Here is a 25,073-nt window from a genome sequence, read left to right as displayed (position 1 = left end):
GCCTGAGCATGTGTTGATCAAGGATAAATATGTTTGGACATCTAAAACCTCGAAGTTGAGCTGTTTCAGAACGTGCTGATATAGGAGTTCTGTTTGTAGCTCCCATTAGAAATAGTAGATGACCGAATTAAATTTTGTGGTGAATACCAAAGTGGAAGAGAATTTTATTTAGATGTTTTACTGTACTTAAACATGTTTTTCCCTGCCGCATACAAATAGTTACGAAAATGACAAATGGGCTATCCGCAATAGGAGGATCATTGTCGCGGGATGTGTTGTTCAGATTTCATCCTTCTATAGAAATGGAGTGTGCCTCCTGGAGTTGATGTTAAATAGTTATCTATATTTGTTGATGTTTTCTTTTATTAAGCTTGAGCCATGTGGTCTTTGTTCTTGCTGCGTTCTCCAATAAGTTGCTTCCCAAATTTTCTTTTTCTAATATAATATTAGCTGTGTAAAAGTTGGCTGTTAAATCAAAGCTTAGGTTTTAATCCTTGGTGAACTAATGTTTAATTTGGCACACTGCATATGTAGGATGGGTTGGGTTTTGCCTATCTTTTGTGTACGTTGTATGTTCCTTGTGTCGATAACTTTATTTCCTGGAGTTGATTTATGTGTATATGTTTCATTTTGGTGGCTGCAGTCATGCCACCTAAGAGGCAAGGTGGAGGTCGAGTCGAGGTAGATCGCGGGGTGATGCTCAGCCAAAGGGCGACACTCAAGCAGAGCTGCTAGCCACAGTGCGGGCAATGCAGAATGAGTTGAGGACTCTTAGGCAGGCTAATCGTGCGGGGGCTGCCCAACCTGTTGTCCCTGATGGCGCGGTCCCCGCGGGTGCTGCCCAACCTGTTCTTCCTGATGACGCAGTCACTGCGGGTGTTGCCCAACCTGCTGCTAGGGTTGATGGTCATCAAAGTGGAGTGTCCCTAAAAGAGTGGGTTCGCTTGAAGTTGGAGAGTTTTGATGGCAATGGAACTTCTATCCAGGCCGCATATTGGCTTTCTTATATTGAGATGCACCTTGATGCTTTTGAGGTGTTGCCTCAAGACAAAATTCGCTATGTTGTGCAAGTCATGAAGGGTGAGGCTCAAATTTGGTGGCGAGGTGTACAGTCAGCTAGGACTGCTGCTCATGGTGTTCTCACATGGCCCGAGTTTGTGGCACAATTTGAGAGGAGGTTCTACTTAGCTACTTTGTTAGACAAGATGCAAATTGAGCTAAATAATTACACACAAGACAACATGACTGTAGCAGAGTATGAGGTGGGATTTAATAAGATTGTTTGCTTTGTCCCTCATGTAGCCAATAATGATGCAGAGAAGGCTAGACGTTTCAGGCAGGGTTTGAGGCCTTTTATTCACCATATGCTTGGTGCTTTTCCAGTTACCGACTTTCGCAACATGGTTGAGTAGGCTTCAGGAGTTGAGCTGCAACAGACTTATACTGATGATATTCGAAAAGCATCTGGAACAGATCAACAGAAGGGACAAGGTGAGAAGAAAGGTCCGTCTGGTGGTCCTATCCATAACAAGCATAAGGGTCAGCAGCACCGTCATCCATACCAAGGTGGATCTTCCTAGGGGTGTTCTTCAAGGACTAGTGCTCAGTTTTGCGTTGTGGTTAAGTCAGGTTTTGGCCTGCTATGCTTTAGGTGTGGTGATTCACATATGTAGAGTGAGTGCTCTTGGAATGGGAACTGTTCAATTTGTGGTCACTTTGGCCACAAGGATGTGGTATGTCGCAAGAATACCAATGGTAAAATTAAGTGGGAGAAGGTGACTTGTTCTGCTGGTTCTTCTTCGAGGGATTTAGCACACATGTTGGCTTCTACTCTACTCCACAGTTCTTACTAGCTCCTGTTGCTCCACCGCAATAGTACCTTTCTCCACCCACCGGAGCTTATTGGTTTCCTACACCAGCAGTTCCTTTAGCTCATGCCCGAGCTTTACCTCACCAATGGCCCACAGCACCGACAGTGTCGATGGTTGGGACTTCTTCTACACAGGATGTGGGGGCTTCTACTTCACGTGCACCATCTGGGTTATACACTTTGCCGTCCGCTGAGTCTAGAGGACGCAACGATGTGGTTACAGGTATCTTACCCGTGGATTCTTTTGATGCTCACATTTTATTTGACTCTGGAGCTAGTTTTTCTTTTGTATCATTAGACTTCGCTATAAAGCCGAGTTTATCATTAGAAAGAATTGGAGAGTCAATCATAGTTAGTTCTCCTAGTGGACTTATTTCTAGCTCTACTATTTTCCTGGGTTGTTCTATATCTATTGGTGATGAGGTGTTCATTGCTAACCTCGTGTTGATTAGTTTGGAGCCCTTTGATGTTATTTTGGGTACAGACTGGCTTTCTCAGTATCATGCAGTCATCTCTTGTTTTTGGAAGAGAGTTACCTTGTTGGCTCCATCTAGGGATGAGATCATCTTCCAAGGCAGTAGTTTACAATACACACTCTCTTTGTTGTGTGTGCTCTTTCCTAAAAGATTGATGGTGAAGTCAGGTGCTCTTTGGACACTTGTAGAAGGGCAAGATGTTGTTTCATGTATTGAGGATATTTCTGTTGTATGCTTGTTTCTTGATGTGTTCCCTGCAAAGCTTCTAGGGCTACCTCCTGGTAGGGAGTAAGACTTTCAGATTGAACTTGTCCCTAGAACGAGGCCAATTTATAAGACCCCATATATGATGGCTCCTCTGGAGCACGTGGAGTTGAAGAAATAGTTAGATGAACTTCTAGCAAAGGGTTTTATTCGACCAAGCAAGTCTCCATGGGCTTTCCCTATTTTATTTGTGGAGAAGAAGGATGGTACTAAGAGACTTTGTGTTGACTATCAAGCCCTTAATCAAGTGACTATCAAGAATAAGTACCGACTACCTCATATTGATGCTTTATTTGATCAATTGAAGGGTGCAAATGTGTTTTCTAAGATAGATTTGCAATCTGGTTATCACCAATTGAGAATTAGGGAAGAGGACATCGAGAAAACTGCTTTTAGTATCGGGTACGGGCATTACGAGTATACTATTATGTCTTTTGGACTAACAAATGCCCTTGCTGCTTTTATGGGAGCGATGAACAGGATGCTACATGAGTATTTGGACGTGTTTGCTGTGGTGTTCATCGATGATATTTTGGTGTACTCTAAATCTGAGGAAGAGCATGAGGTGCATCTCAGATTGGTATTGGAGGCACTTCAGAGGAACAAATTTTATGCTAAGCTAAAGATGTGTGCTTTTTGGTTGACAGAAGTGGCTTTTCTAGGACATGTCATCAACCAACATGGCATCACTATTGATCCAAAGAATGTGGCATCAGTAGTGAATTGGCAAAGGCCAACAGGTTTGACCGAGGTCAGAAGTTTCTTAGGTCTTGTTGGCTATTACCGTCGTTTTGTGAAGGATTTCTCTATCGTTGCCAAGCCAATGACGCGGCTCACACAGAAAGGGTTTCCTTTTATTTGGAGTGAAGAGTGTGAGCATAGTTTTCATACCTTGAAGGACAAGCTCGTAAATGCTCCTATTCTTACCTTGCCTAAGCATGGCAAAAGATTTATAGTGGATTGGGTTGTGTCCTTATGCAGGAAGGCAAGGTTATTTCTTATGCATCATGACAATTGAAGACTCATGAGCAGAATTATCCTACTCATGACTTGGAGTTGGCAGCGGTGGTTTTTGCACTAAAGCTTTGGAGGCATTATCTTTATGGAGAGGCTTGTGATATTTTCATAGATCATAAGAGCCTCAAATATATCTTCACACACAAGGAGTTGAATATGAGACAAATGAGATGGCTAGAGTTGATCAAGGACTATGATCTCACCATACAATATCATCCAGGCAAAGCAAATGTGGTGGATGATGCACTTAGTAGGACTGGTGTCCCAAAGACTTTAAATTCGTTGATAGCATAGTTCGATAGGATGAGCATTTCCTATTGTTATGCTGGTGTAGCATAGGCTGAGACACAATTGATAATTGAGTTTGCTATTCCTGAGCGAGTGAGGGAAGCTCAACATCAGGATCGTCTTCTTTAGGAAGTTAGGAGGCGGATCGCAGAGGGTAGACCAAGAGAATTCAGCATTGATGGGCAAGGAGCAATTCGATTTCGAGGCCGCCTTTGCGTTCCTCAAAAGGCTGAGGTGAAGATGGATATCCTTAATGAAGCCCACCGTACCCCATACACCATTCATCCTAGAGAGACTAAGATGTATAGAGATCTAAAGCCACATTTTTGGTAGAAGAGGATGAAGGTAGATATAGCTAAATATGTTGCATCTTGTGGGGTATGTCAATAGGTAAAAGCAGAACATAAAAGTCCATAGGTAAACTACAACCGTTGGAGATTCCGGAGTGGAAGTGGGAGCATATCACTATGGACTTTGTGGTTGGTCTACCTCATTCATCGCGAGGGATGGTGAAAGGTCCTAATATGGCTAGAGGGGGTGAATAACCTATTTAAAAATCTACAAACCAACTAGAGCAATTTGATTAGTATGACAAATAGCGAAAAGCAAACTTGCTCTAGCTCAACAAGGGTTGCAAGCCACCTATCCAACAATTCTAGTTGATATGATCACTAGGCCCACAATCTACTAGGTCACTACTCACTAAGAGCTCTCACAATTGCTACACTAAATAGCTCCACTAGATGAACTTAATCCACAAAGCAAGCTCTTAATTCTAGCTACACTAAAGTGCTTGCTATAGCTAGTTTGCGGGAATGTAAATGAGTAGGCGAGGTGATTATACCACCGCTTAGAGGAGTGAACCAATCACAAGATGAATACTTTATCAATCACTGGGAGAATACCAAAGGGCAAGAGACAACCAATTTTCTCCCGAGGTTCACGTGCTTGCCAACACGCTACATCCCCGTTGTATCGACCAACACTTGATGGTCTGGTGGCTAAGAGGTGTTGCACGAACCTCGTCCACACAATTGGACACCGCAAGAACCTACCCACAAGTGAGGTAACTCAATGACACGAGTAATCCACTAGAGTTACCTTTCGGCGCTCCGCTAGGGAAGGTACAAATCCCTTCACAATCACCAGAGATGGCCACGTATAATCACCAACTCATGCCAATCCTCCTCCACTGCTCCAAGCCATCTAGGTGGTGGCAACCACCAAGAGCAATAAGCGAATCCCACAGCAAAAACACGAACACCAAGTGCCTCTAGATGCAATCACTCAAGCAATGCACTTGGATTCTCTCCAAATCTCACAAAGATAATGAATCAATGATGGAGATGAGTGGGAGAGCTTTGGCTAAGCTCACAAGGTTTCTATGTCAATGCAAATGGCCAAGAGAGTGAGCTTGAGCCGGCCATGGGGCTTAAATAGAAGGGATCAGTACATTTAAATTATGACCAGATGCACTGCTTCGAAGGGATCAGACATAAGACCCCAGTGTCCGGTCATTTCTAGTAAGGTTCCATTCGCAAAAATTCATGACCGGACTCACCCAGCATCCGATCACTCAATGTCTCCTCTGTGTGCCGCCATGTCAGAAGGACCGGACGCACCCCTCTAGCGTCCGGTCACTAAGTGACCCAGCGTCCGGTCGAAGACTGACGCTAGCGTCTTCACGCTTCCACTGACCGGATGCTCCGGTCCAATAGATGCCAGCATCCGATACACTCTGTGAAGCCCTATCTTTTTTGTACAGGGCGCCGGTGGCACCGTCGGACACTCCACCAGTGAAGTTTCGTACCCTTGCTCTCAAGTGCTAAACACAATGTGTATCACCTTTGTGCATGTGTGTTAGCATATTTTCTCAAAAAAATCAAGGGTGTTAGCACTCCACTAGATCCTAAATGCATATGCAATGAGTAAGAGCATCTAGTGGCACTTTGATAACCGTACTTCGATACGAGTTTCACCCCTCTTAATAGTACAGCTATCGAACCTAAATGTGATCACACTCGCTAAGTGTCTTGATCACCAAAACAAAATGACTCCTACCACTTATACCTTTGCCTTGAGCCTTTTGTTTTTCTCTTTCTTCTTTTCAAGTCCAAGCACTTGATCATCACCATGGCATCACCATCATCATGTTATCATCTTCATTTGTTTTACCACTTGGAATGTGCTACCTATCTCATGATCACTTTGATAAACTAGGTTAGCACTTAGGGTTCCATCAATTTACCAAAACCAAACTAGAGCTTTCAGATGGATGCTATATGGGTCATGGTGGATAAGCTCACTAAGTCGGCACATTTTATAGCAATCAGGACTACTCACATAGCTTGTGATTTGGCACCCATCTATGTTTCTTAAATTCTGAGGTTGCATGGTGTGCCAAAGTCTATTATTTCTGATCGAGATGCAAAGTTTGTATCTTTGTTTTGGGAGAGCTTGTTGATTGCTATGGGTACAAAGTGAGATTTAAGTACAACATTTCACCCACAGATGGATGGTCAATGAGAATGAACCATTCAAACACTAGAGGATATGTTGCAATCTTGTGTGCTTTCTTGGAAAGGTAGTTGGGAGGAGCATTTGGCTCTAGCTGAATTTGCTTATAATAATAGTTATCATTCTAGCATTAAAATGGCTCCATTTGAGGCTTTATATGGATAGAGGTGCAGGTCACCACTGTGCTGGGATTCAGTTGGCAAGAGGGCACTTGTAGGTCCTGATTGGATTCAACAAACTATTGATAAGGTTGCTAAAGTGCATCATAATCTCTTAGCAGCACAAAGTCGACAAAAGAAATATGCTAATGTGAGTAGGCGTGAGCTGGAGTTTTAAGTTGGTGACCATGTTATATTGAGGGTGTCACCGACCAAAGGCATTATAAGGTTCGGAACAAAAGGAAAACTTAGCCCAAGATACATTGGTCCCTTCTTGATCATTGCACACATTGGGAAGCTAGCCTATAGATTGGAGCTGCCACAATCTATGTATGGAGTACATAATGTTTTTAATGTCTTGATGTTGCAGAAGTATTTGCATGATCCTGAATAGAGGATTGAGCTGGAACCTATCATCATTGAACAAGACCTTACCATTAAGTCTTATCCTGTTCTTTTATTGGAATTCTCCGACCGTGTACCACGGAGGAAGGTGATCAAGTATTTAAAAGTACTTTGGTCAAATCAGACAGAGAGGGAAGCAACATAGGAGTTTGAGGAGCTTATGCGCATAGAGTACCCTGATCTTTTTCAAAATGGTACGTTCAAGTCATTTTCTAAAAAATAATTTCTGTGTTAGATGTTAAGCGACAGGATTCGGGGATGAATTCTTTAAAGGAGGGGAGAATGTAACATCTAGGAAAAAATAATAATTAATTTGTCTTTGGGCCTAATGGGCTTAGAGTGGGAGAAAGCAAAGGCCTAATTAGAGTCCAGTTAGAGAAGTTAAGGGGTTAGTGTCAACAAAAGATGCTCGGCAGTCCACCGAGGGGGCTACCCATGATGGTAGATTTGTCGGAGAGGTGAGCAAGATCCGGAGCGAGATGGTGATAAGACACAAGATTTATATAGGTTCAGGCCATCAGCTTGACATAATACCCTAATCATGTGTCCCGTCGGTTTGTGTTGGCTATTGTATATGATTACATGTGTTTTGAAAGGGTCCCCTATCTTCCTTATATAGCCCGGGAGGTAGGGTTACATGTCGATCAGGTGTAAGTCCAATCGAGTAAGATACAATCTTGACATGGAATATTACATTCGTGAAAGGTCCTTGTGTGGTTTTGGTAATTGAGTGACAACCTAGGTAGACTAATTGTGCTTATGTGAGATACATAGGTGATTAGTCCACAGATACATATGTGTGAGCAACATACGCCATGAAGGTGAAAATGGCTTGGAGATGTTGCAAAGCTCACACATGTGATGATGAAGGAGCTCATTGCACATGAGACATGACATTGAGTCATGTGATCAAGGTGGAGAAGATCAAGACATGACTTGGCTTGATGGACCGGTTGCAAGTGTGAAGGGCAAGTCGGAGGCTTTGGAGCGATGGACCACGTGGTGGTGAAGCTTGAGCAAGACTTGGCGCCGATGGATGAAGGCAATGGTGAAAAGCAAGTGAAGTCAAGATCGATGAACCAATATGATCACATGATGATATGAAGTGGATCATATCATTGTTGATCATGTTGGTGCATGTGTTACATCGACATTGGAGGAGATGGAATGGAATCCACAAGGCAAAGGTATAACCTAGGGCATTTCATTTTACCGGTCATAGGTGTGTAGAGAAGTTGATGACCGGGTTTAGGATAGATGGCCGTACTATCAAGAGGGGCAAACTTGTTTGCATATCGGTCATCTAGTGCCACTCGAGTGATCTAACCTTGCATTGTTTCTAGGATTGATTAGCGTGTAAGTTGAGTGGCTAATCCTTTGAAAAATGATTGTGAAAATGCTAACACACATACACATAGTGGTGTACTCTTGGTGGTGTTGGCACATTTATAAAGGAGATGAAGTTGGAGTTGATGTGGATCAACTCGGCAATGGAACGGAGGTGAGAAGGGTTTGAAACTCCACCGGCGCCCTATATAGAAAAGATAGGGTCTCACAGAGTGGACCAGATGCTGGTCACGTGGTGATCGGACGCTGGGGTCCTGCGTCCGGTCAGTGATGGCAGACAGCGTGCAGGCGTCGGTCATCGACCGGACGCTGGCGCTGGAAGTGACCGGACGCTGACTGTGTGCGTCCGGTCAGGGTGACGTGTGGTGATGCAGGCAGAGCAGAAAGGCTAGAGAGTGACCGGACGCTGGTGCTGCGTCCGATCACGATCGACCGGACGCGTCTGATCATGTCTGGTACCTTACTGGAAACGACCGGAAGCTGGGGTTGCTGTGTCCGGTCAGTTCAAGCTACTGCGTCCGGTTGACAAATGACCATTGAGATCGAGCAAACAGTATTTGAAGCAGGGGACACGTGGCATGCATCACACGACCGGACGCTGAGGTCCAGCGTCCTGTCGATCGGACCGAAGCGTCCAGTCGTCCCGACTTTTGCCCAGTGAAGGGGTAACGTCTCTATTTGTTCATGGGGTTATAAATAGAAGCCATGGTCGGCCTTGGGCCTGTAGCTGAGCACACTAGAGCCTTGGTGGCTTGTGTAGTAGTGCTTGGGAGCCCTCCATCTCACATATACTTGATAGTGATCATTCAATTATGTGAGAGAGCGATTCTAGTGTGATTGCATCATGAGGTTGCATCGAGTGGCACTAGGTGATCGAGTTGCAAGCCGGTGGTGCTTGTTACTCTTGGAGGTTGCCACCTCCTAGACAGCTTGGTGGTGGTCTCCGTTGAAGCCCGCAAGAGGCTTGTGCGATGCTCCGGAGAAGAGCTTTGTGAGGGGCATTGTGCTCGCTCTGTGGGAGCCACGAAGAGCAACTCTAGTTGAGCATGTCATTGAGCTACCCTCACTTTCGGGGTAGGTTCTTGTGGTGCCCGATGTACGGGCTTGGCGGGTGATGCCAATTAGCTGCCGAACCACCAAGTTAGCGGTCGACATAACGGGGACGTAGCATGTTGGCAAGCATGTGAACCTCGGGAGAAAAATCATCGTGTCAACCTTGTTCTTCCCGTTGGTTTGCATCCTTGTTACACAAGCTTGTAATTACTTTCATATACATTGTGCTTGAGTAGTTGCTCTTGTAACTAGTTAGCTTGTGTAGCTTACTAGTTACCTTCTTGCTTGTGTAGCATAGAAGTAGCTCCCTTGCGTGGCTAATTAGGTTTGTGTAACCTTGTTAGTCACTTTGCTTAGTTTGTGTAGCTAAGTATTTGCGCTCTCTAATTTGGCATTAGTTGCCTTGTTATTAAGCATTGCTAGTGAGCTTAGTTGGCTTTGAGCTTTTGGTTACTAGCATGTGTAGGAGCTCCCTTGTTGCTTAAAGTACTAGTGACATAGGTTTGTGTGACCTTGCTCCTAGAATTGGTAAGGTGAGCTCTAGCTAGCCTGTCACCTCTGTTGCTTAATTAGTATCTTTGGAAGGTGCTAGAGAACATAGATAGAGGGGTGTAGTCTTGGCTAGACCGATAGTTCTAATTCCGCACTTGTTTCGGTTAGCCGACGTGATTAATTTTAGAAAGGACTATTCACCCCCCTCTAGTTCGCCATCTCGACCCTACAATTCGGCATATCCTAACAGATTCTATGCTATCTCTAGTCTAGGATGCTGCCGAGGTGTCTTGCGGTGTACACCGAGCTATCCTATGAGCCGCAAGCCTTGTTCTTGTGTGCTGGACCGCCCCTTACAGTGCGGCCCTTGTAGTCCGCCATGGGTACCTGGGGTCAGACCCCCCCATAGTTAGTCCCCAAGCACCTTGTATTCGCTTGGTGGCGCCACCTTGATCAAATTTGAGCAGTTTGACATGGAGCCAATCAATCTGACTGATGATCCGAGCGATGAAAATGGTAGCTGACCAGTTTGACTAGTGGCCTTGGTGGTGAAGAAGTTTGCCAACCAGCCTGACTGGCGTACCGACCTATGAGGATAGCTGCTGACCAGTTAAAGTGGCCAGTAAGTCTTGGACTTAGCCAAGTGAGGTCCACCAATAGGATGTATGGAGCTCAAGAAAAAAATTGAAAATTCTTGGTTGATGTAGTGTACACACTTAAGTGCCAGTTGCGTTACGCTAGTGACGTGATGACTGAAGCAAAACAGAGGCATTAAGTAACAGTACTTGGTGTAACCAAAACATCAGTGCATGCACCATGAGGTGCAGTGCAAACACTATAGTCCCCGAGCCTGCTGGAAGATGAAGAATAAATCTTGTAGCAGGTTTCAAGAAAGAAAATGCGGTCCGCAGCGTAGCTGTGGATGCAATCATTTCCCAGTGTTTTCAAAGAAAAAACCTGTCCCCAGTGTAGCTGAAGGTTAAAATCACCAAAAAACAATACATTCGCCGCTAGGTGAAGTGTAGACACTTAGTCCCCGAGCTTGCTAGAAGATGAAGAATAAATCTTGTAGCAAGGTCAAAGAAAAAGCCTTGCAAATATGTCACCAATACGGAAAAATGCTTGCGAAATAGAAATCCTTTGCTATCCATCAAAATTTCTTGGAGTAACCATAGCAAGAATGAACAGAGCAACAAATGAATCTGAGCCGCCCGTTCCTATCTTCTAGTTGAAGGAAAATGTGACGACACAGAAGGCGGCCCATGAAGCGGTGACTGTGGTGAATACAGAGTGACGTGCATTAATTGCGTGCATGCACATGCACATGGCGCAATGGTTGTGGGAGCGAGCACGTGTGGCGTGGCATAATTTCCAAAAAAAACCCTAGAGGCAAAAGGGCGGGGGCTAATCGTTATATAGCTCTCCCACGGCACGACGCACTTCTCCACTCTTCAGTAGTAGTTTCTCATTTCTTCCGCCTTCCTTCTCAAGTGACAGCGCTTGCACCGCCACTGCTAGTTCTAGGGTTCCGCTGTTTCCACCGCCACCCAAATCTATGAGTCCCTAGATCCAGATCTGAATCCATTGCGCCAAAGACGATCTGTGGAGGTTTGAAGAAGGCGGCTCGTGAGGTCAGCCACAATGAGGAGTGGGTGTGATCACCAAGCAGCGAAATGTCGCTAAACAACTTGGTGGTGCATAGTGTCCTCCCTGATAGGGCGACTATGGTGGCGACAAATTTCATTTTCCAGCGAACTCAGCCCTGCAAGGAGAGGGCGCACCCCGCATATGAATTCTGGGGAGATATCGATGGCACCCACAAAGTGCCCGGAGATATAGAGCGGGATGAAGTAAAACATTGCATTGTGATGCTGTTCAATGTCTTGGTGCACACTACCATGAGGGACCAACAAAGGGCTTTCAACATCACAAGCCTTCCCCAACGGTAATGATCTATTCAACGTGTGTTCATAACTATGTGCATTTAAGCAACATATTTACTCATGCATTTGAAGATTCATGGGTAGGATTGGGTGGTGTACTTCTTGTCCATGCTGTCTCATGACTAGTCGACCGCGGTCGATGCCCGATGGAGTAGTCCCCAGCATCAGTCTAGCTCGGGGGCTAGCAAGGAGAGGTCGGACGGCACTGGAGCTGGAGACGAAGATGAGCGGACCAACTATGTCTGTGAAAAGCTTCGAGGGAAATGGCTAGTTGAAGACGAGCCATCCTTGAAGAGGAAGAAAGTATCTGGTTCCTCCCGCCATGAAGAGGGAGGAGTTAACATTGGAGGCCCTACCCTTCCCCGGAGGCGAAGGATGGTGGTGTCAGACTCATCAAACGACAATGGAGCAATGGTGGCCCCTACTCCGACCACCGAGATGCCCCCACCGGCTAGTCGCACTGGGGCAGAAATGAGGGGTACGCGCCGAGCACAGGAGGCCATAGCCGCACTCCCTGAGACTACATGGGCAACCCCTATGGTGGTAGCTAGAGCTACTAGCCAAGTCCCTGAGCCTGCTTGGGCGACCCCGGTGGTAGCGACCGAGGCCACCGGCCCAAGGACTTCGGAGATGACAGGTGATTGTACCACTGGACAGGTTGGTTCTGGGCAAGCACGTCGCTTCAGAATAGTTTGGCATGAATCATAGTTGTAAGTTGTTCTCCGTTCGCAATATCCTTGGAGTTTTTTATTAAATTTTTGATGAAGTAATTGCTCGGCATAGTGCGTAGTCAACTAAAGAGATGTGTTTGTCATTTGACGATGATGGGCAGCGCGACACGGAGACAGAAACTCCTGACACCGAGCAGGGCCGATCGGGAGTAGACCCGGTCGCCCCTATTATTGAGGAGACACCGGTCGTGGACCTGGTTGCGCCTAACATGGAGGAGCCACCGAGTCGACCTCCCTTGGTGGTGGAGCGCATGATGAAGGTGACCCCACAGGTTCACCAGGCGACGAAGAGGTGCGGGCAACGACAAGTATGCCCGTTGACCTTGCTAGAGCAAGAACAAACAACACGGGGATGCGCCTGATGGCGAAGTGCGGGATCCACCCATGGCCACGGAGCAGGCAATGCCTGTGGCATTGTAGACGATGGGGATGGGCCTCAGATGTCCAATTCAGGCACAAGAGCATTCAAGGAGGTCTCCTTCGATGATGGCTGCTGTAGAAGTTGAAGAAATACCACGAGAAGCCGCCAGGCGTCCTTAGGTCTTTCGCACAGTTGTTCGGCGTGGCGATGAGTTTGACATGCTGGAAGAGGAGGAGGTGAGCGTGGAGGTGAAGAAGTTGAGGGCTAGCCTATCGTCGATGGTTGCTCGAATTGAAGTAAGTCTAAAACAATATTGTCACTGTGTTGTTCTCAAGATGTGATGAAGACGTCTGAACACTAGCGATGGTAGCTGGACAAAATGGCTCCGGTTCTAGCAGAGAATAAGAAGCTACAGTCATTGGTGATCGACATCAAGGGGATGTTGACCAGAATGCACCATCGAGAGGAGGACCTAGAGGTGAAAATCCTAGCGTTGGAAAAAGAGCACCAGGCGCTTGAAGTGGAGAACTGATCGCTGACCGAGCAGCTTAGTCGCAGCGCCGACTAGCAGAAAGGTACAATCCTAGGTCCTGCTCTATTTGTACTTAGGATCATTGGTTATGATTTGTCTTGTGCAGACTTGGAGATGAAGCTTGGCCTCTCCCGTGAGGCCGTCGCCCAAGTCCAAAAGGAGAAGGAAGAGGCGGAGGAGAAGACCGAATGGATCGCAATGGATCTTGAATGTAAGTATGCCTTCTACTAAAACCATTCTTGCGGTGTTAAGAGCAAGTTTATCATGCATCTAGTGTGTTGCCGAGTACCGGTATAACTCGAAGGCTCAATTCAAAGTATTTGGAGAGCAGGTGAAGGCCTAGGAGGAGAAGCTGGAGGCAGTAGTTGCAGGGATAAAACCTGTGCTGGACTGCATCAGCTTTGAACCACCCGAGGGAATGATGCTGGGACAAGTGCAGCGAGGATCATGAAGCTGGAGGACGAGGCAGAGGTGGTGGCAGGGAAGCTTGCTTCATACGTCGACCAATTCGACGAAGAAGCGAACAATACGCAATAGGTTAGGAAAAAAACATTTTGCATGAAAATGCCGTGTAAAGTTTCCTAACGGTTGGCGTAAACACTGAATGCCATTTGGGAGTCCATTTCATTCATATGTTAGATATGTTTTAGTTGCTTTCTAGTTAGTTTTATACCACACCGATCAGCCCTAGCTACCCCTCAAGCTCTATAGCACGGAGTGGCCGGTACCCATGTGCGCGTAAGAGAAGAAAGCGTCGCCAAGGAGCCGTTGCTAACTGTCCAAAGTGTAGAGCATGGCTCGTGCACGTGTAGGAAGAAGTCAAGGTCAGGGCCACTTCTAGATGGCATGAGAAAAAATGTGGCTGGTCGGCGCGTGGGGTGGAGAGTATGTTGGCAATCATACGCACAGAGAGTCAGCAACTGGCACGTTGTGGAGTCATCAAATTACGGAGAGTATTCGGAGAAATATGGCGAAAAACTAGAGAAAACATGGAGAAACTATTTGTAGTGGCAAAAATAATGGAGAACACAAACAGAGAACATAATTGGAAAAATCAGTGGAAACTTTATTGAATCATCAAATATGGAGAAATACATATGTTTAGTAGAAAGCTTCAAGGATAGAAACACCTAAGGAGGTTGATGTGCCAGGAGTTGGGGACGTCCACCCCCTCGAAGTCGCATAGCCTATAAGACCCTAGTTTGGTGACTTCCTTGACGATGAACGACCCTTCCCAATGCGATGAGAGTTTGTGCAGGCCATCGGTCTTCAGCTTTCGACGAAGAACCAAGTCGCCGACCACAAAGGATGGTTCATGGACGTCGGTTGTAATATCTGCGTAGGCTTGCTAGGTATTTGACCGTACGGACACACGTAACTAGGCGCTCTTCTTCAAGGCGATCGATGTCCTCTTGTTGGGCAATAGCCGACTGTTCTTCATCAAAGTTCTCAACCCGTGGTGCTCAGAAGGTAATATCGGCTGGCAAAATGGCTTCCAAACCGTACACTAAGTAATACGGGGAGACACCGGTATTGCGACTAGTCTAGGTCCGGAGTCCCTAGACGACGACTGGTAATTTGTTCTGCCATCTGCCCGGATGCTTCTCATCCGTCTTATATAGCCTCTTTTGGAGGGCATCTAAGATCATGCCATTTGCCCGTTCAACCTGGCCATTGACTCTAGGGTGGGCGACCGAGATGTATTTGACAGAGATGCATCGATCTTCACAAAAACCCTAGAAATCGTTACCGGTGAATGTAGAACCAAGATCGGTTATGATGCTATTTGGCAGGCCAAAGCGATGCATGATGTCCTCAAACAACTCGGCTGCCTTCTTTGTAGTTGCGGTGATAAGGGGCTTGTACTCAATCCACTTGGAGAACTTATCAATGGTGACATATACGTATTTGAAGCCTCCCAGAGCTGGCTTGAAAGGCCCGATCATGTCTAGTCCCCAGCATGTGAAGGACCATGATGAGGGGATGGTCTGAAGGCTTGTGCTGGCACATGTACTTGCTTGGCAAAAAAATTAGCAACCCTCACAGCACCGAACGAGCACCTCTGCGTCTGCCACAGCGGTTGGCCAGTAAAAACTAACTCGGAAAGCCTTGTCGACTAGAATTCTGGAGGCTACATGGTTGCCATAGGAGCCGACATGGAACTCGAGTAGTAATTTTTCACCCTCCTCTTGGGAGATACACTTCTACAACAGCTCTTCCTTGGCATTCTTTCGCATTAGCTTTCCATCAACAAGCACATAGTGCTTGCTACGACGAATGAGTCGTTCCATCTCTATTCTGTCGCTCGATACCTCAGCTACGGTGAGATACTTGATGAACTGCCCTCTCTCCAATTGGGGCTAGGAGTATGCACCTCCAGGACTAACTACTTGGCAGGGGGCATTTCATCAATTGGCTACCCTTCCTTGATGGATGGAGTTATGAGATCTTGAACAAACACACCTGTTGGGAATTTATCTCTAGAAGACCCTAGTTTAGACAGGCGATCGACTGCTTGATTAGCGTCCCGAACAACATGATGATACTCAATGCCATAGAATTTTCCTTCCAATTTTCTAATCTCGGTGCAGTAAGTGACCATCTTTTCGCTGGTGCAGGACCAGTCCTTGTTGACCTGGTTGATGACCAAGGTGGAATCGCCAAACACTATGAGGCGTTTTATGCCAAGTTTAGCGGTGATACAAAGACCATGAAGGCACGCTTCGTATTCGGCGGCGTTGTTGGAGGCCAAAAAATGGATCCAGAGTACATAACGGAGCTCATCCATGGAGGGAGTAATGAACAGTACACCTGCCCGGCGCCTTCAATGTTGAGAGCCCCATCGAAATACATCTTTCTAGTGCTCAGGGCAATCGGATGGGATAGGCTCTTGGATCTTAGTCCATTTGGCGATGAAATCTGCCAGAACTTATGAATTAACAATCGGCTGGCTCCTAAACTTGATGGAGTAGGTGCTGAGCTCGATCACCCATTTGATAATGCACCCGCTAGCTTCTTTGTTACAGAGAATGTCCCCGAGAGGGAATTCGGTAACTACGATGATCTTGTAGTACTCAAAATAGTGGCAAAACTTGCGGGATGTAATCAGGACTACATACAGAAGCTTCCAGACCTAGGGATACCGAGTCTTGGATTTGTTCAGGACCTCGTTGATCAAGTAGTTAGGACTCTAGACCTTGTACGCATGCCTAGCCCCCTCGCGCTCAAAGACAATAGCCGTGCAGACAACCTTGGAGGTCACGGCGTTGTAAATCAATAGTTTCACCGGATTAAGGCGCAGTCATAATTGGAGGCGAAGTTAGGAACTGTTTGAGTTCGGCGAAGGCCTTTTCGTCCTCTTTCGTCTACTTGAAACGCTCACTGGCCTTGAGTAGCTTGAAGAAGGGGAGACCTTTCTCACCCAATCGCGATATGAAGCGGCTTAGGGCTGCCATGCACCCTGTAAGCTTTTGGACGTCTTTGACACTGGTCGGCCGCTGCATTTTGGTGATGACTAAGACTTTCTCAGGGTTTGCCTTGATCCCCTGAGCGCTAACGATGTAGCCTAGAAGGATGTCGGATGGGACACCGAATATATACTTGGTTTGATTTAGTTTCCATCGGTATTCTTTAAGGGTTTGAATGTTTGCTCAAGGTCGGCGATGAGGTTATTGGCGATCTTCGATTTAACTACTACATCATCGACGTAGGCCTAAACGTTGTGGCCAATTTGATTTTTAAGGCATCGTTGGATGGCCCTCTAATACATTGCACCAGCGTTTTTTAGTCTAAAGGACATGGTGGTGTAACAGTAGGCGCCGAACGGTGTGATGAAGGACGTTTTGATCTGGTCCTCCTCTTTTAAGGAGATCTGGTAATAACCTGAGTAACAATCTAGGAAAGAAAGTAGTTCACAACCGACGGTGGAATCTATGAACTTGTCGATGCAAGGGAGACCGAAGGGGTCTTTAGGGTAGTGTTTGTTGTGATCGGTGTAATAAACGCACATTCTCCATTCTTTATTCTTATTTTGAATGAGCACTGGGTTAGCCAACCACTAAGGATGATACACCTCTTTGATAAATTTAGCTACTAGAAGCCGGTTTAATTCTGCCCTAATAGCCTCCTTCTTGTCATGTGTGAATCGTCGGAGCTTCTACTTGATCGACTTGTCGGTCGGTGAGACATGCTTGAGTGCTCGATCAGCTCCCTTGGTACCTCAGGCATGTCTATAGGTTTCTATACAAACACATCTGTGTTGGTACATAGGAAGCTGACGAGTGCGTATTCCTATTTGGGGTCTAGGTGGGCCCCGATCTCATGGTCTTGGTCGAATCGGTGAGGCCCAGGCTCACTTCCTTGGTTTCCTTGGCCTTGGTAGCTTTTTGAGGCGCCTCCATCATCGGGATCTCCTGAGCTTCTTCAGGCACCTTCTTGGATTCGGTGAGGTAGGCCTCCATGCGCGCGGAGAGGTCAAAGGCCTTGACGAGGGCGAGGCTCTCCTTCTCACAATCATAGGAGACGGTGAGGTTGGCTTGCAAGGAGAGGACCCCTCTTGGCGCTGGCATCTTCAGCACTAGATAGGAATAGTGTGGTACAACCATGAACTTGGTGAGTGCCAGTCGACCAAGAATGGCATGGTAGGCAGTGTCAAAGTCAGCGACCAGGAAGGTGATGTACTCGATATGAAACATGTCGGAGGTGCCGAACTACACAGGCAGCATAATCTCACCGAGGGGCTGAGATGCCCTACCTAGAATGATCCCCTAGAATGGAGAATCTACGATGGTAAGGTCTTGCTTGGATAGGCCCAACTCCTTTAGGGCGCTGGCGAAGAGGATATTGAGGGCACTCCCCCCCGTCAACGAGAACATTCGTGAAGCACATCTTCTAGATGATGTCATCCACAACTAGCGGGAAACATCTGAAGTAAGGAATCTCCGCCCACTAGTCGGCCCTAGTGAAGGTGATGGGCTGCTCCGACTAGGGGAGGTACCTAGGATTGGTGATGGTGATGGTAGCCTTGATGGCCAGGATCCACCGTCCTATGAGCTTCTGGTCACGCCTATTCTCGGTGGTTGGTTGGCCGCCGAAGATTGTATGAACGGTCTTGCCAGGTTCTTGGAAAGCACCGCCCGCATACCTAGGGGGTCGCAATCCATGCCTACATCATCATCATGGTCATCACGCTTCTTGTTCTGCTCCTCAAGTAGGGCCTTGGCAAGGCCCATTTACTCCCTCATGGAATGCTTCGCGCCCTTATGAATCAGGCACGGTCCGTCAAGCATCTTGTCGAACGGTGCCTTATTATTGCGCTTGGCACAAGGCAGCTCGATGGAAGCAATGAAATTGTTTGGTCAACTGCGTCGCAATTGCCTTTGCTTAGAACCCTTCGGCCTGTCGTGGCGGTCACAGTCATCAGAGCGGCGTTCGCGATCATTGCGACGGCAGTCACGGTCGTCGGGATGTTTGTCATCGTGGCGATCATCATCGCGGCGTGCTAGACGATCAGTCTGGGGAGCCCAGCTAACTTCTTCTTTGTGGCCTAGTATGGCCTCTTCAGCATCAGCCTACTAGATGGCCGTTTGGAACATCTCGTCGATTGATGTCGATGGCTTCTTGTTGAACTTTCTTCGAAGCTTGTCGTGATGATAAAGCCCTTGGACGAAGCAGGTGATCACCTCAACCTCAAGAATGTTAGGAATCTGGTTTCTCACTTCTGAGAAACATCGGATGTAGCTCCAAAGAATCTCTTATGTCCTCTAGTAAACCCTCACTAGGTCATGCTCTCTAGCTGGCCGCTCACAGGTCGCCTTGTAGTTCTCAATGAACATATTCTTGAGGTCATCCCAAGAGTCAATAATATCTGGCTGAAGGCTAGTGAGCCAATTCATTGCGGCAGGTTGGAGCATGACTGGCAGGTAATTCGCCATGACATCAGGGTTGCCGCCGTCGGCTTTCACAGTGATGGCATAGCACGTCAGCCACTGCTCAGGATTGGCATGGCGATCATATGGCTAGACTCCGGAGACCTTGATGTTGGTGGGCCATTCTATGGCATGGAGCCTCATCATGAAAGCTCGCGGGCCATCAATGATGATGGCATCATCAACGACGGCTTGTGGTGAGGCGGCTCCTACAACTCGTGGGGCGACGGCGCCGGCGTCAGGTCAGATAATGAGCCAAGCGACGTTGCCGATAGTAGGATGAACGGTGTTGCCAAAGTTAGCTGGCTCGAGTGGTTGAAGGGTAGCCTCGGGGTCACCCCACTCTCGGTCATACTCCTATTGGTGAAGGATTTCACCCTTGTGGCGTGAGTTGCGGTTCCTGTCGATGCGACAGCGAACGTCATGGAGCTAGTTGAGGTGGCTCCGAACGTCTCCACCACGAGGCTGGTTTACTTCTTGGTTGACGTTAGGGTTGGCGTAGCGTGGCGGCTGCCCGGGGTTGGCAACGTAATTGCCTCGCGACCCCTCTAGAGATAGGGGCCGCCAGCCTAGAAATGGCTTCCGCTTGGATGGTTGGTGTGAGATCACCTTGATCTCCTAGATCGGTTAGACCCAGTAGAGTGGGATAGAGCTTAGTTCTCACGAATTTTGAGGACCTGAACTGCCACTGCCTTAAGCATGGCGGTGGCTTTGGCGAGCTCGGGAGTCTATTGGAGCCTGCCGAGCTCGTTCATGGCCACAGCGAGGTTGGCGTTCGGCGTCGGCTTTACTTGGTGTCTATCGACTTGCAGGAACACATCATTGAGATTGCGAGCAATGCAGCACCCCCCTGCTGAATGGCGTCACCACCCACTGCTGTGGCAGCTATGGCGGTGTCTTTTGCTGCATGGCGTCAAGCGCGGTAAGTGTTCTTGTGTTCCCGAGCGACACGCTGGGATTCAGTTTCCTTGTCTCAAGGGGGCCTATCGTAGCTGACCATGAAGAGTTCCCCGAGGAAACACCTGGGCAGTGATGGGGTCTCGGTGAGGATGTCGGTGATGGTCTCGGTGACGGTCTTGGTGGAGCCCTTAGATTCGGCTCCTGGATCCTCCTCCAAGATGGGGAGTATGGATTCATCATCGAGTTGTCGGATCTGCACCATGTTGATTGCTAGAGCGAACTGGTTAGTATAAAGAATGCACAAGGCGTCTTGGTAGATAGCAGCCGCATTAGCCAGCCCATAGGGCTAGGCGGCCATGGAATCCTATGCTAGAGCTTCTTGTCCGGCCCTAAGCGGACCGGATCTAGAGAGAGGTCGGTGTTGCACCGTGCGCCCCATTGGAGTTGCCGTGATGGTTAGATCTGTATCATGCCACCTTAGGCGTCGCGATCGAGTGGAACGCTTGGTGTGAACCATCGTGAAGTGCTAGAGCGGCAGGAACTTATCGTCGTAAGGAGACCGATACATGACTGACTCTACGAGCGACAAGCACTCAGCTAGCTTTTCACCGACCCGATCTATGGAGGAGATCAGATCGTCCTTCCTGATTGGCCTCCTCAGCCGGCGCGGCACCGATGGGTGTGTTGTCAGAGAAGAAGGCGACCTTAGGAGAGATCCCGAGATCGGATCTTCTGGTGCAGCTGTTGGAGCAATCGGTGCAGGGATGGCCTGCACCGGTTGGATGACTTCTCCGTCGCCATCGGCATTGACGACCCAGGTGATAGATCCGACCGTCAAGGTTTGGCCGGGCCTAGGAGCGAACAGAGAGCTTGAGAGATCCAGTGTGCACCCCTACCTGGTGCACACCCCTAACTGGCATGTCAACTGTCGACAAAAGATGCTCGGCGGTCCACCGAGGGGGCTACCCGCGATGGTAGATTTGTCGGAGAGGTTAGCGAGATCAGGAGCGAGATGGTGTCAAGGCGCAAGATTTATACCGGTTGAGGCCATCAGCTTGACGTAATACCCAAATCCCGTGTCCCGTCAGTTTGTATTGGCTATTGTATATGATTGCATGTGTTTTTAGAGGGTTCCCTACCCGTCTTATATAGCCCGACGGTAGGGTTACATGCCGATCATGTCTAAATCTAATAAGGTAAGATACAATATTTACATGGAATATTATATTCGGCGTATTCTAACAGATTCTATGCGAGGCCACGCCGAGCTATCCCGTGAGCCACAAGCCTTGTTTTGTGGGCTGGACTGCCGCTTATAGTGCGACCCATGTAGTCCGTCGTGGGCCACAGTTACAAAATTCTACCATACCTCCTCCTCTTCGTCTCCGTGTCGGTCGATCCGATCTTCCCGGATTCGTGAGGAGTTGGAGGCGGCGCTCTGCTCTCCCAGCGATAGGGCTTTGTGTCCAAGGTCTCAGCCTTCTTCCCCAAATCAGCGCAAGAGAGAAGGGAATTCTTGCTGCTCCTCATCATCAACCTGCCCTTCTTGTCTGTTGGACGGGAGACAGCAGGACATGGCAGGCAGGAAGGAGAAACGTGGTCACATTTAGGTAATTAAACAGATCAAATTTCCTTCTTGTAGTTTCCTCCCAGTTATCGTTGGTCTGCTTGTTGGATATAGGATCAAGTCAAATCAGGAAACGTATAGGTGGTAGAGGATGGGCTGTGCGTGGGTTATTGCATACAGTTGAACCGATCAGAGTTTTTGTTTCTTAGAGATGGAACTACAGAGCCAAGAGGCTGATTAATAGATATTTCCTTTTCTATTCTAAACTGCCGGAGCATGAGTTGATCAAGGATAACTATGTTTGGACATCTAAAATCTCGAAGTTGAGCTGTTTCAGAACTTGCTGATATAGGAGTTCAGTTTGTAGCTCCCATTAGAAATAGTAGATGACCGAATTAGATTTTGTGGTGAATACCAAAGTTGAAGAGAATTTTATGTAGATGTTTTTACTGTACTTAAATATGTTTTTCCCTGCTGTATTAAAATAGTTACGAAAATGACAAATGGGCTGTCCGCAATAGGAGGATCAGTGTGGCAGGATGTGTTGTTCAGATTTCATCTTTCTATAGAAATGGAGAGGGTACTTGACCGTTTGAGCGTAGGACCTAAAATTACTCTTTGTATGGTGTATAATTGTTATTGAGAAATTCTATATATTTATCTTTATCAGGAAGCGTGGCACCTAACCGTTCTTAGATGTGCTTGTCGAGGTTGTTTTCTTCGGTGAAAAGGCAAGTAACGTAGGGGCGTGGCCAATGCTATATTTATATTTATGTCTTGCATCCTCTTTGAATTTAATGGAGTACACTATGTCAAGAGTAATAATATGCCTCATTGTTTTGCTTGCCTAATTATATCTTGCTTATGTATTTATTTATTCATTAGATTGGATGCCTCTTGTTGCTTGAAATAATGGTCATTGTGGGCTGATGCTCTGCTTATGCAATTTGGAGTTATATATTCCTGTACCATTCATATGCATGCATATGCATTTCATATGGAGATCAAGGCCGGTCACCGTCATCGTGCTGTGACTAGTACCGGTACATGGAGTTGCGTGAGACTTTGGCACCGTCCAACATAATACTCTCAAAGGAGTTGCATCATAGCATGCATACGTCATTTACTTGATGTTTTGGAGAATTTCAATACCTGGATGATGTGATACTCTAGTCCTATGATAATGTTGAATGTCGCTACAATATGGAGTTGTATAATTTATTTGTGTGTTACCTTTCTCATCTTTACGAATGTCCATATGATTTACAAATCTAATAAACTCAACACTTGTGAGATGTGTCTATATTCATAGCAGTTGGTTGCTGAGTTTATCTCACCCTTTAATTCTTTACAGGTGATTAATCATTTTTGTCAAGTATGATGGGCTTGGGGACTTAGATGCATGCACGTGTCACTTCATCACCACCAAAATAAATGTTCATGTTTTAAGAATTCAGTTTGCAATGTGGCACTTTGTCTAAGTTAAAGTATTGTCAACCTTACCTGAATTATGTTGCTGCGATGTAATAATTGAGTGGTGTGTGCCTCCTGGAGTTGATGTCAAATAGTTATCTATATTTGTTGATGTTTTCTTTTATTAAGCTTGAGCCGTGTGGTCTTTGTTCTTGCTGTGTTTTCCAATTAGTTGCTGCCCAAATTTTCTATTTCTAATATAGTATTAGCTGCGTAAAAGTAGGATGTTACAGTTGGTAATCAAAGCTTACGTTTTAATCCTTGGTGAAGTAATGTTTAATTTGACACACTGCACATGTAGGATGGGTTGGGTTTTGCATATCTTTTTGTGTACGTTGTATGTTCCTTGTGTCGATAACTTTATTTCCTGAAGTTGATTTATGTGTATATGTTTCATTTTGGTGGCTGCAGTCATGCCACCTAAGAGGCAAGGTCGAGATCGAGTCGAGGTAGATCGTGGGGTGTTGCCCAGCCAGATGGTGACACTCAAGTAGAGCTGCTGGCCACAGTGCGGGCAATGCAGAATGAGTTGAGGACTCTTAGGCAGGCTAATCGTGCGGTGGCTGCCCAACCTATTGTCTCTGATGGCGCGGTCCCTGCAGGTGCTGCCCAACCTGTTCTTCCTGATGACGCAATCACTACGGGGTGCTGTCCAACCTGCTGCTAGGGTTGATGGTCATCAAAGTGGAGTGTCCCTAAAAGAGTGGGTTCGCTTGAAGCTGGAGAGTTTTGATGGCAATGGAACTCCTATCCAGGCCGCAGATTGGCTTTCTTACATTGAGATGCACCTTGATGCTTTTGAGGTGCTGCCTCAAGACAAAATTCGCTATGTTGTGCAAGTCATGAAGGGTGAGGCTCAAATTTGGTGGAGAGGTGTACAGTCACCTAGGACTGCTGCTCATGGTGTTCTCACATGGCCCGAGTTTGTGGCCCAATTTGAGAGGAGCTTCTACTCAGCTACTTTGTTAGACAAGATGAAAATTGAGCTAAATAATAACACACAAGACAACATGACTGTAGCAAAGTATGAGGTGGGATTTAATAAGATTGTTCGCTTTGTCCCTCATGTAGCCAATAATGATGCAGAGAAGGCTAGACGTTTCAGGCAGGGTTTGAGGCCTTTATTCGCCATATGCTTGGTGCTTTTCCAGTTACTGACTTTCACAACATGGTTGAGTACGCTTCAGGAGTTGAGCTGCAACAGACTTATACTGATGATATTCGAAAAGAATCTGGAACAGATCAAGTCAGTCTGGTGGTCCTATCCATAACAAGCATAAGGGTCAGCAGCGCTGTCATCCATACCAAGGTGGATCTTCCTAGGGGTGTTCTTCAGGGACTAGTGCTCAGTTTCGCGCTGTGGTTAAACCATTTTTGGCCTGCTATGCTTTAGGTGTGGTGATTCACATATGCAGAGTGAGTGCTCTTGGAAAGGGAACTGTTCAATTTGTGGTCACTTTGGCCACAAGGATGTGGTATGTCGCAAGAATACCAATGGTAAAATTAAGTGGGAGAAGGTGACTTCTTCTGCTAGTTCTTCTTTTAGGGGTTTAGCACACATGTTGGCTTCTACTCCGACACCACAGTTCTCACAAGCTCCTGTTGCTCCACCGCAACAGTACATTTCTCCACCCACTGGAGCTTATTGGTTGCCTCCAAACGGACACTAACACTGTCTCCAAACGGAGCAAAACGAGATTCCACATGACCCATGTCACCTAGGACTTTCATCGGGTGCGTACAAAATGATTT

The 25,073-nt window shown here is 46.8% G+C and overlaps 1 protein-coding gene and 1 long non-coding RNA gene across 3 annotated transcripts; one reads left to right on the top strand and one right to left on the bottom strand.

The window, feature by feature from the left end:
• Positions 1–17,755: 17,755 nt before the first annotated feature.
• On the bottom strand, positions 17,756–18,148 carry LOC136526114 (uncharacterized). Its single transcript, XM_066518881.1, has one exon. The coding sequence runs from the start codon at positions 18,146–18,148 to the stop codon at positions 17,756–17,758; it is 393 nt and encodes a 130-aa protein (XP_066374978.1).
• A 3,492-nt stretch (positions 18,149–21,640) lies between these two features.
• On the top strand, positions 21,641–24,853 carry LOC136529351 (uncharacterized). 2 transcript variants are annotated; one of them, XR_010777270.1, is made up of 3 exons: positions 21,641–21,891; positions 22,519–22,579; positions 23,733–24,853. It is a non-coding gene; the product is annotated as an uncharacterized lncRNA (long non-coding RNA). The 2 variants fall into 2 exon arrangements; XR_010777269.1 differs by lacking the exon at positions 23,733–24,853 and adding an exon at positions 23,203–23,449.
• The last annotated feature ends 220 nt before the right edge of the window (positions 24,854–25,073 follow it).

The sequence above is a fragment of the Miscanthus floridulus genome, chromosome 19 (assembly GCF_019320115.1).
Source record: "Miscanthus floridulus cultivar M001 chromosome 19, ASM1932011v1, whole genome shotgun sequence".
Classification (NCBI taxonomy): domain Eukaryota; kingdom Viridiplantae; phylum Streptophyta; class Magnoliopsida; order Poales; family Poaceae; genus Miscanthus; species Miscanthus floridulus.
Note: the sequence above shows the minus strand (reverse complement) of the source record. Positions and strands in the feature narration are given on the sequence as shown.

Coding starts and splice junctions, on each gene's coding strand:
- LOC136526114 (XM_066518881.1), bottom strand. CDS start 18,148: ATGTTTCATATCGAGTACATCACCTTCCTGGTCGCTGACTTTGACACT.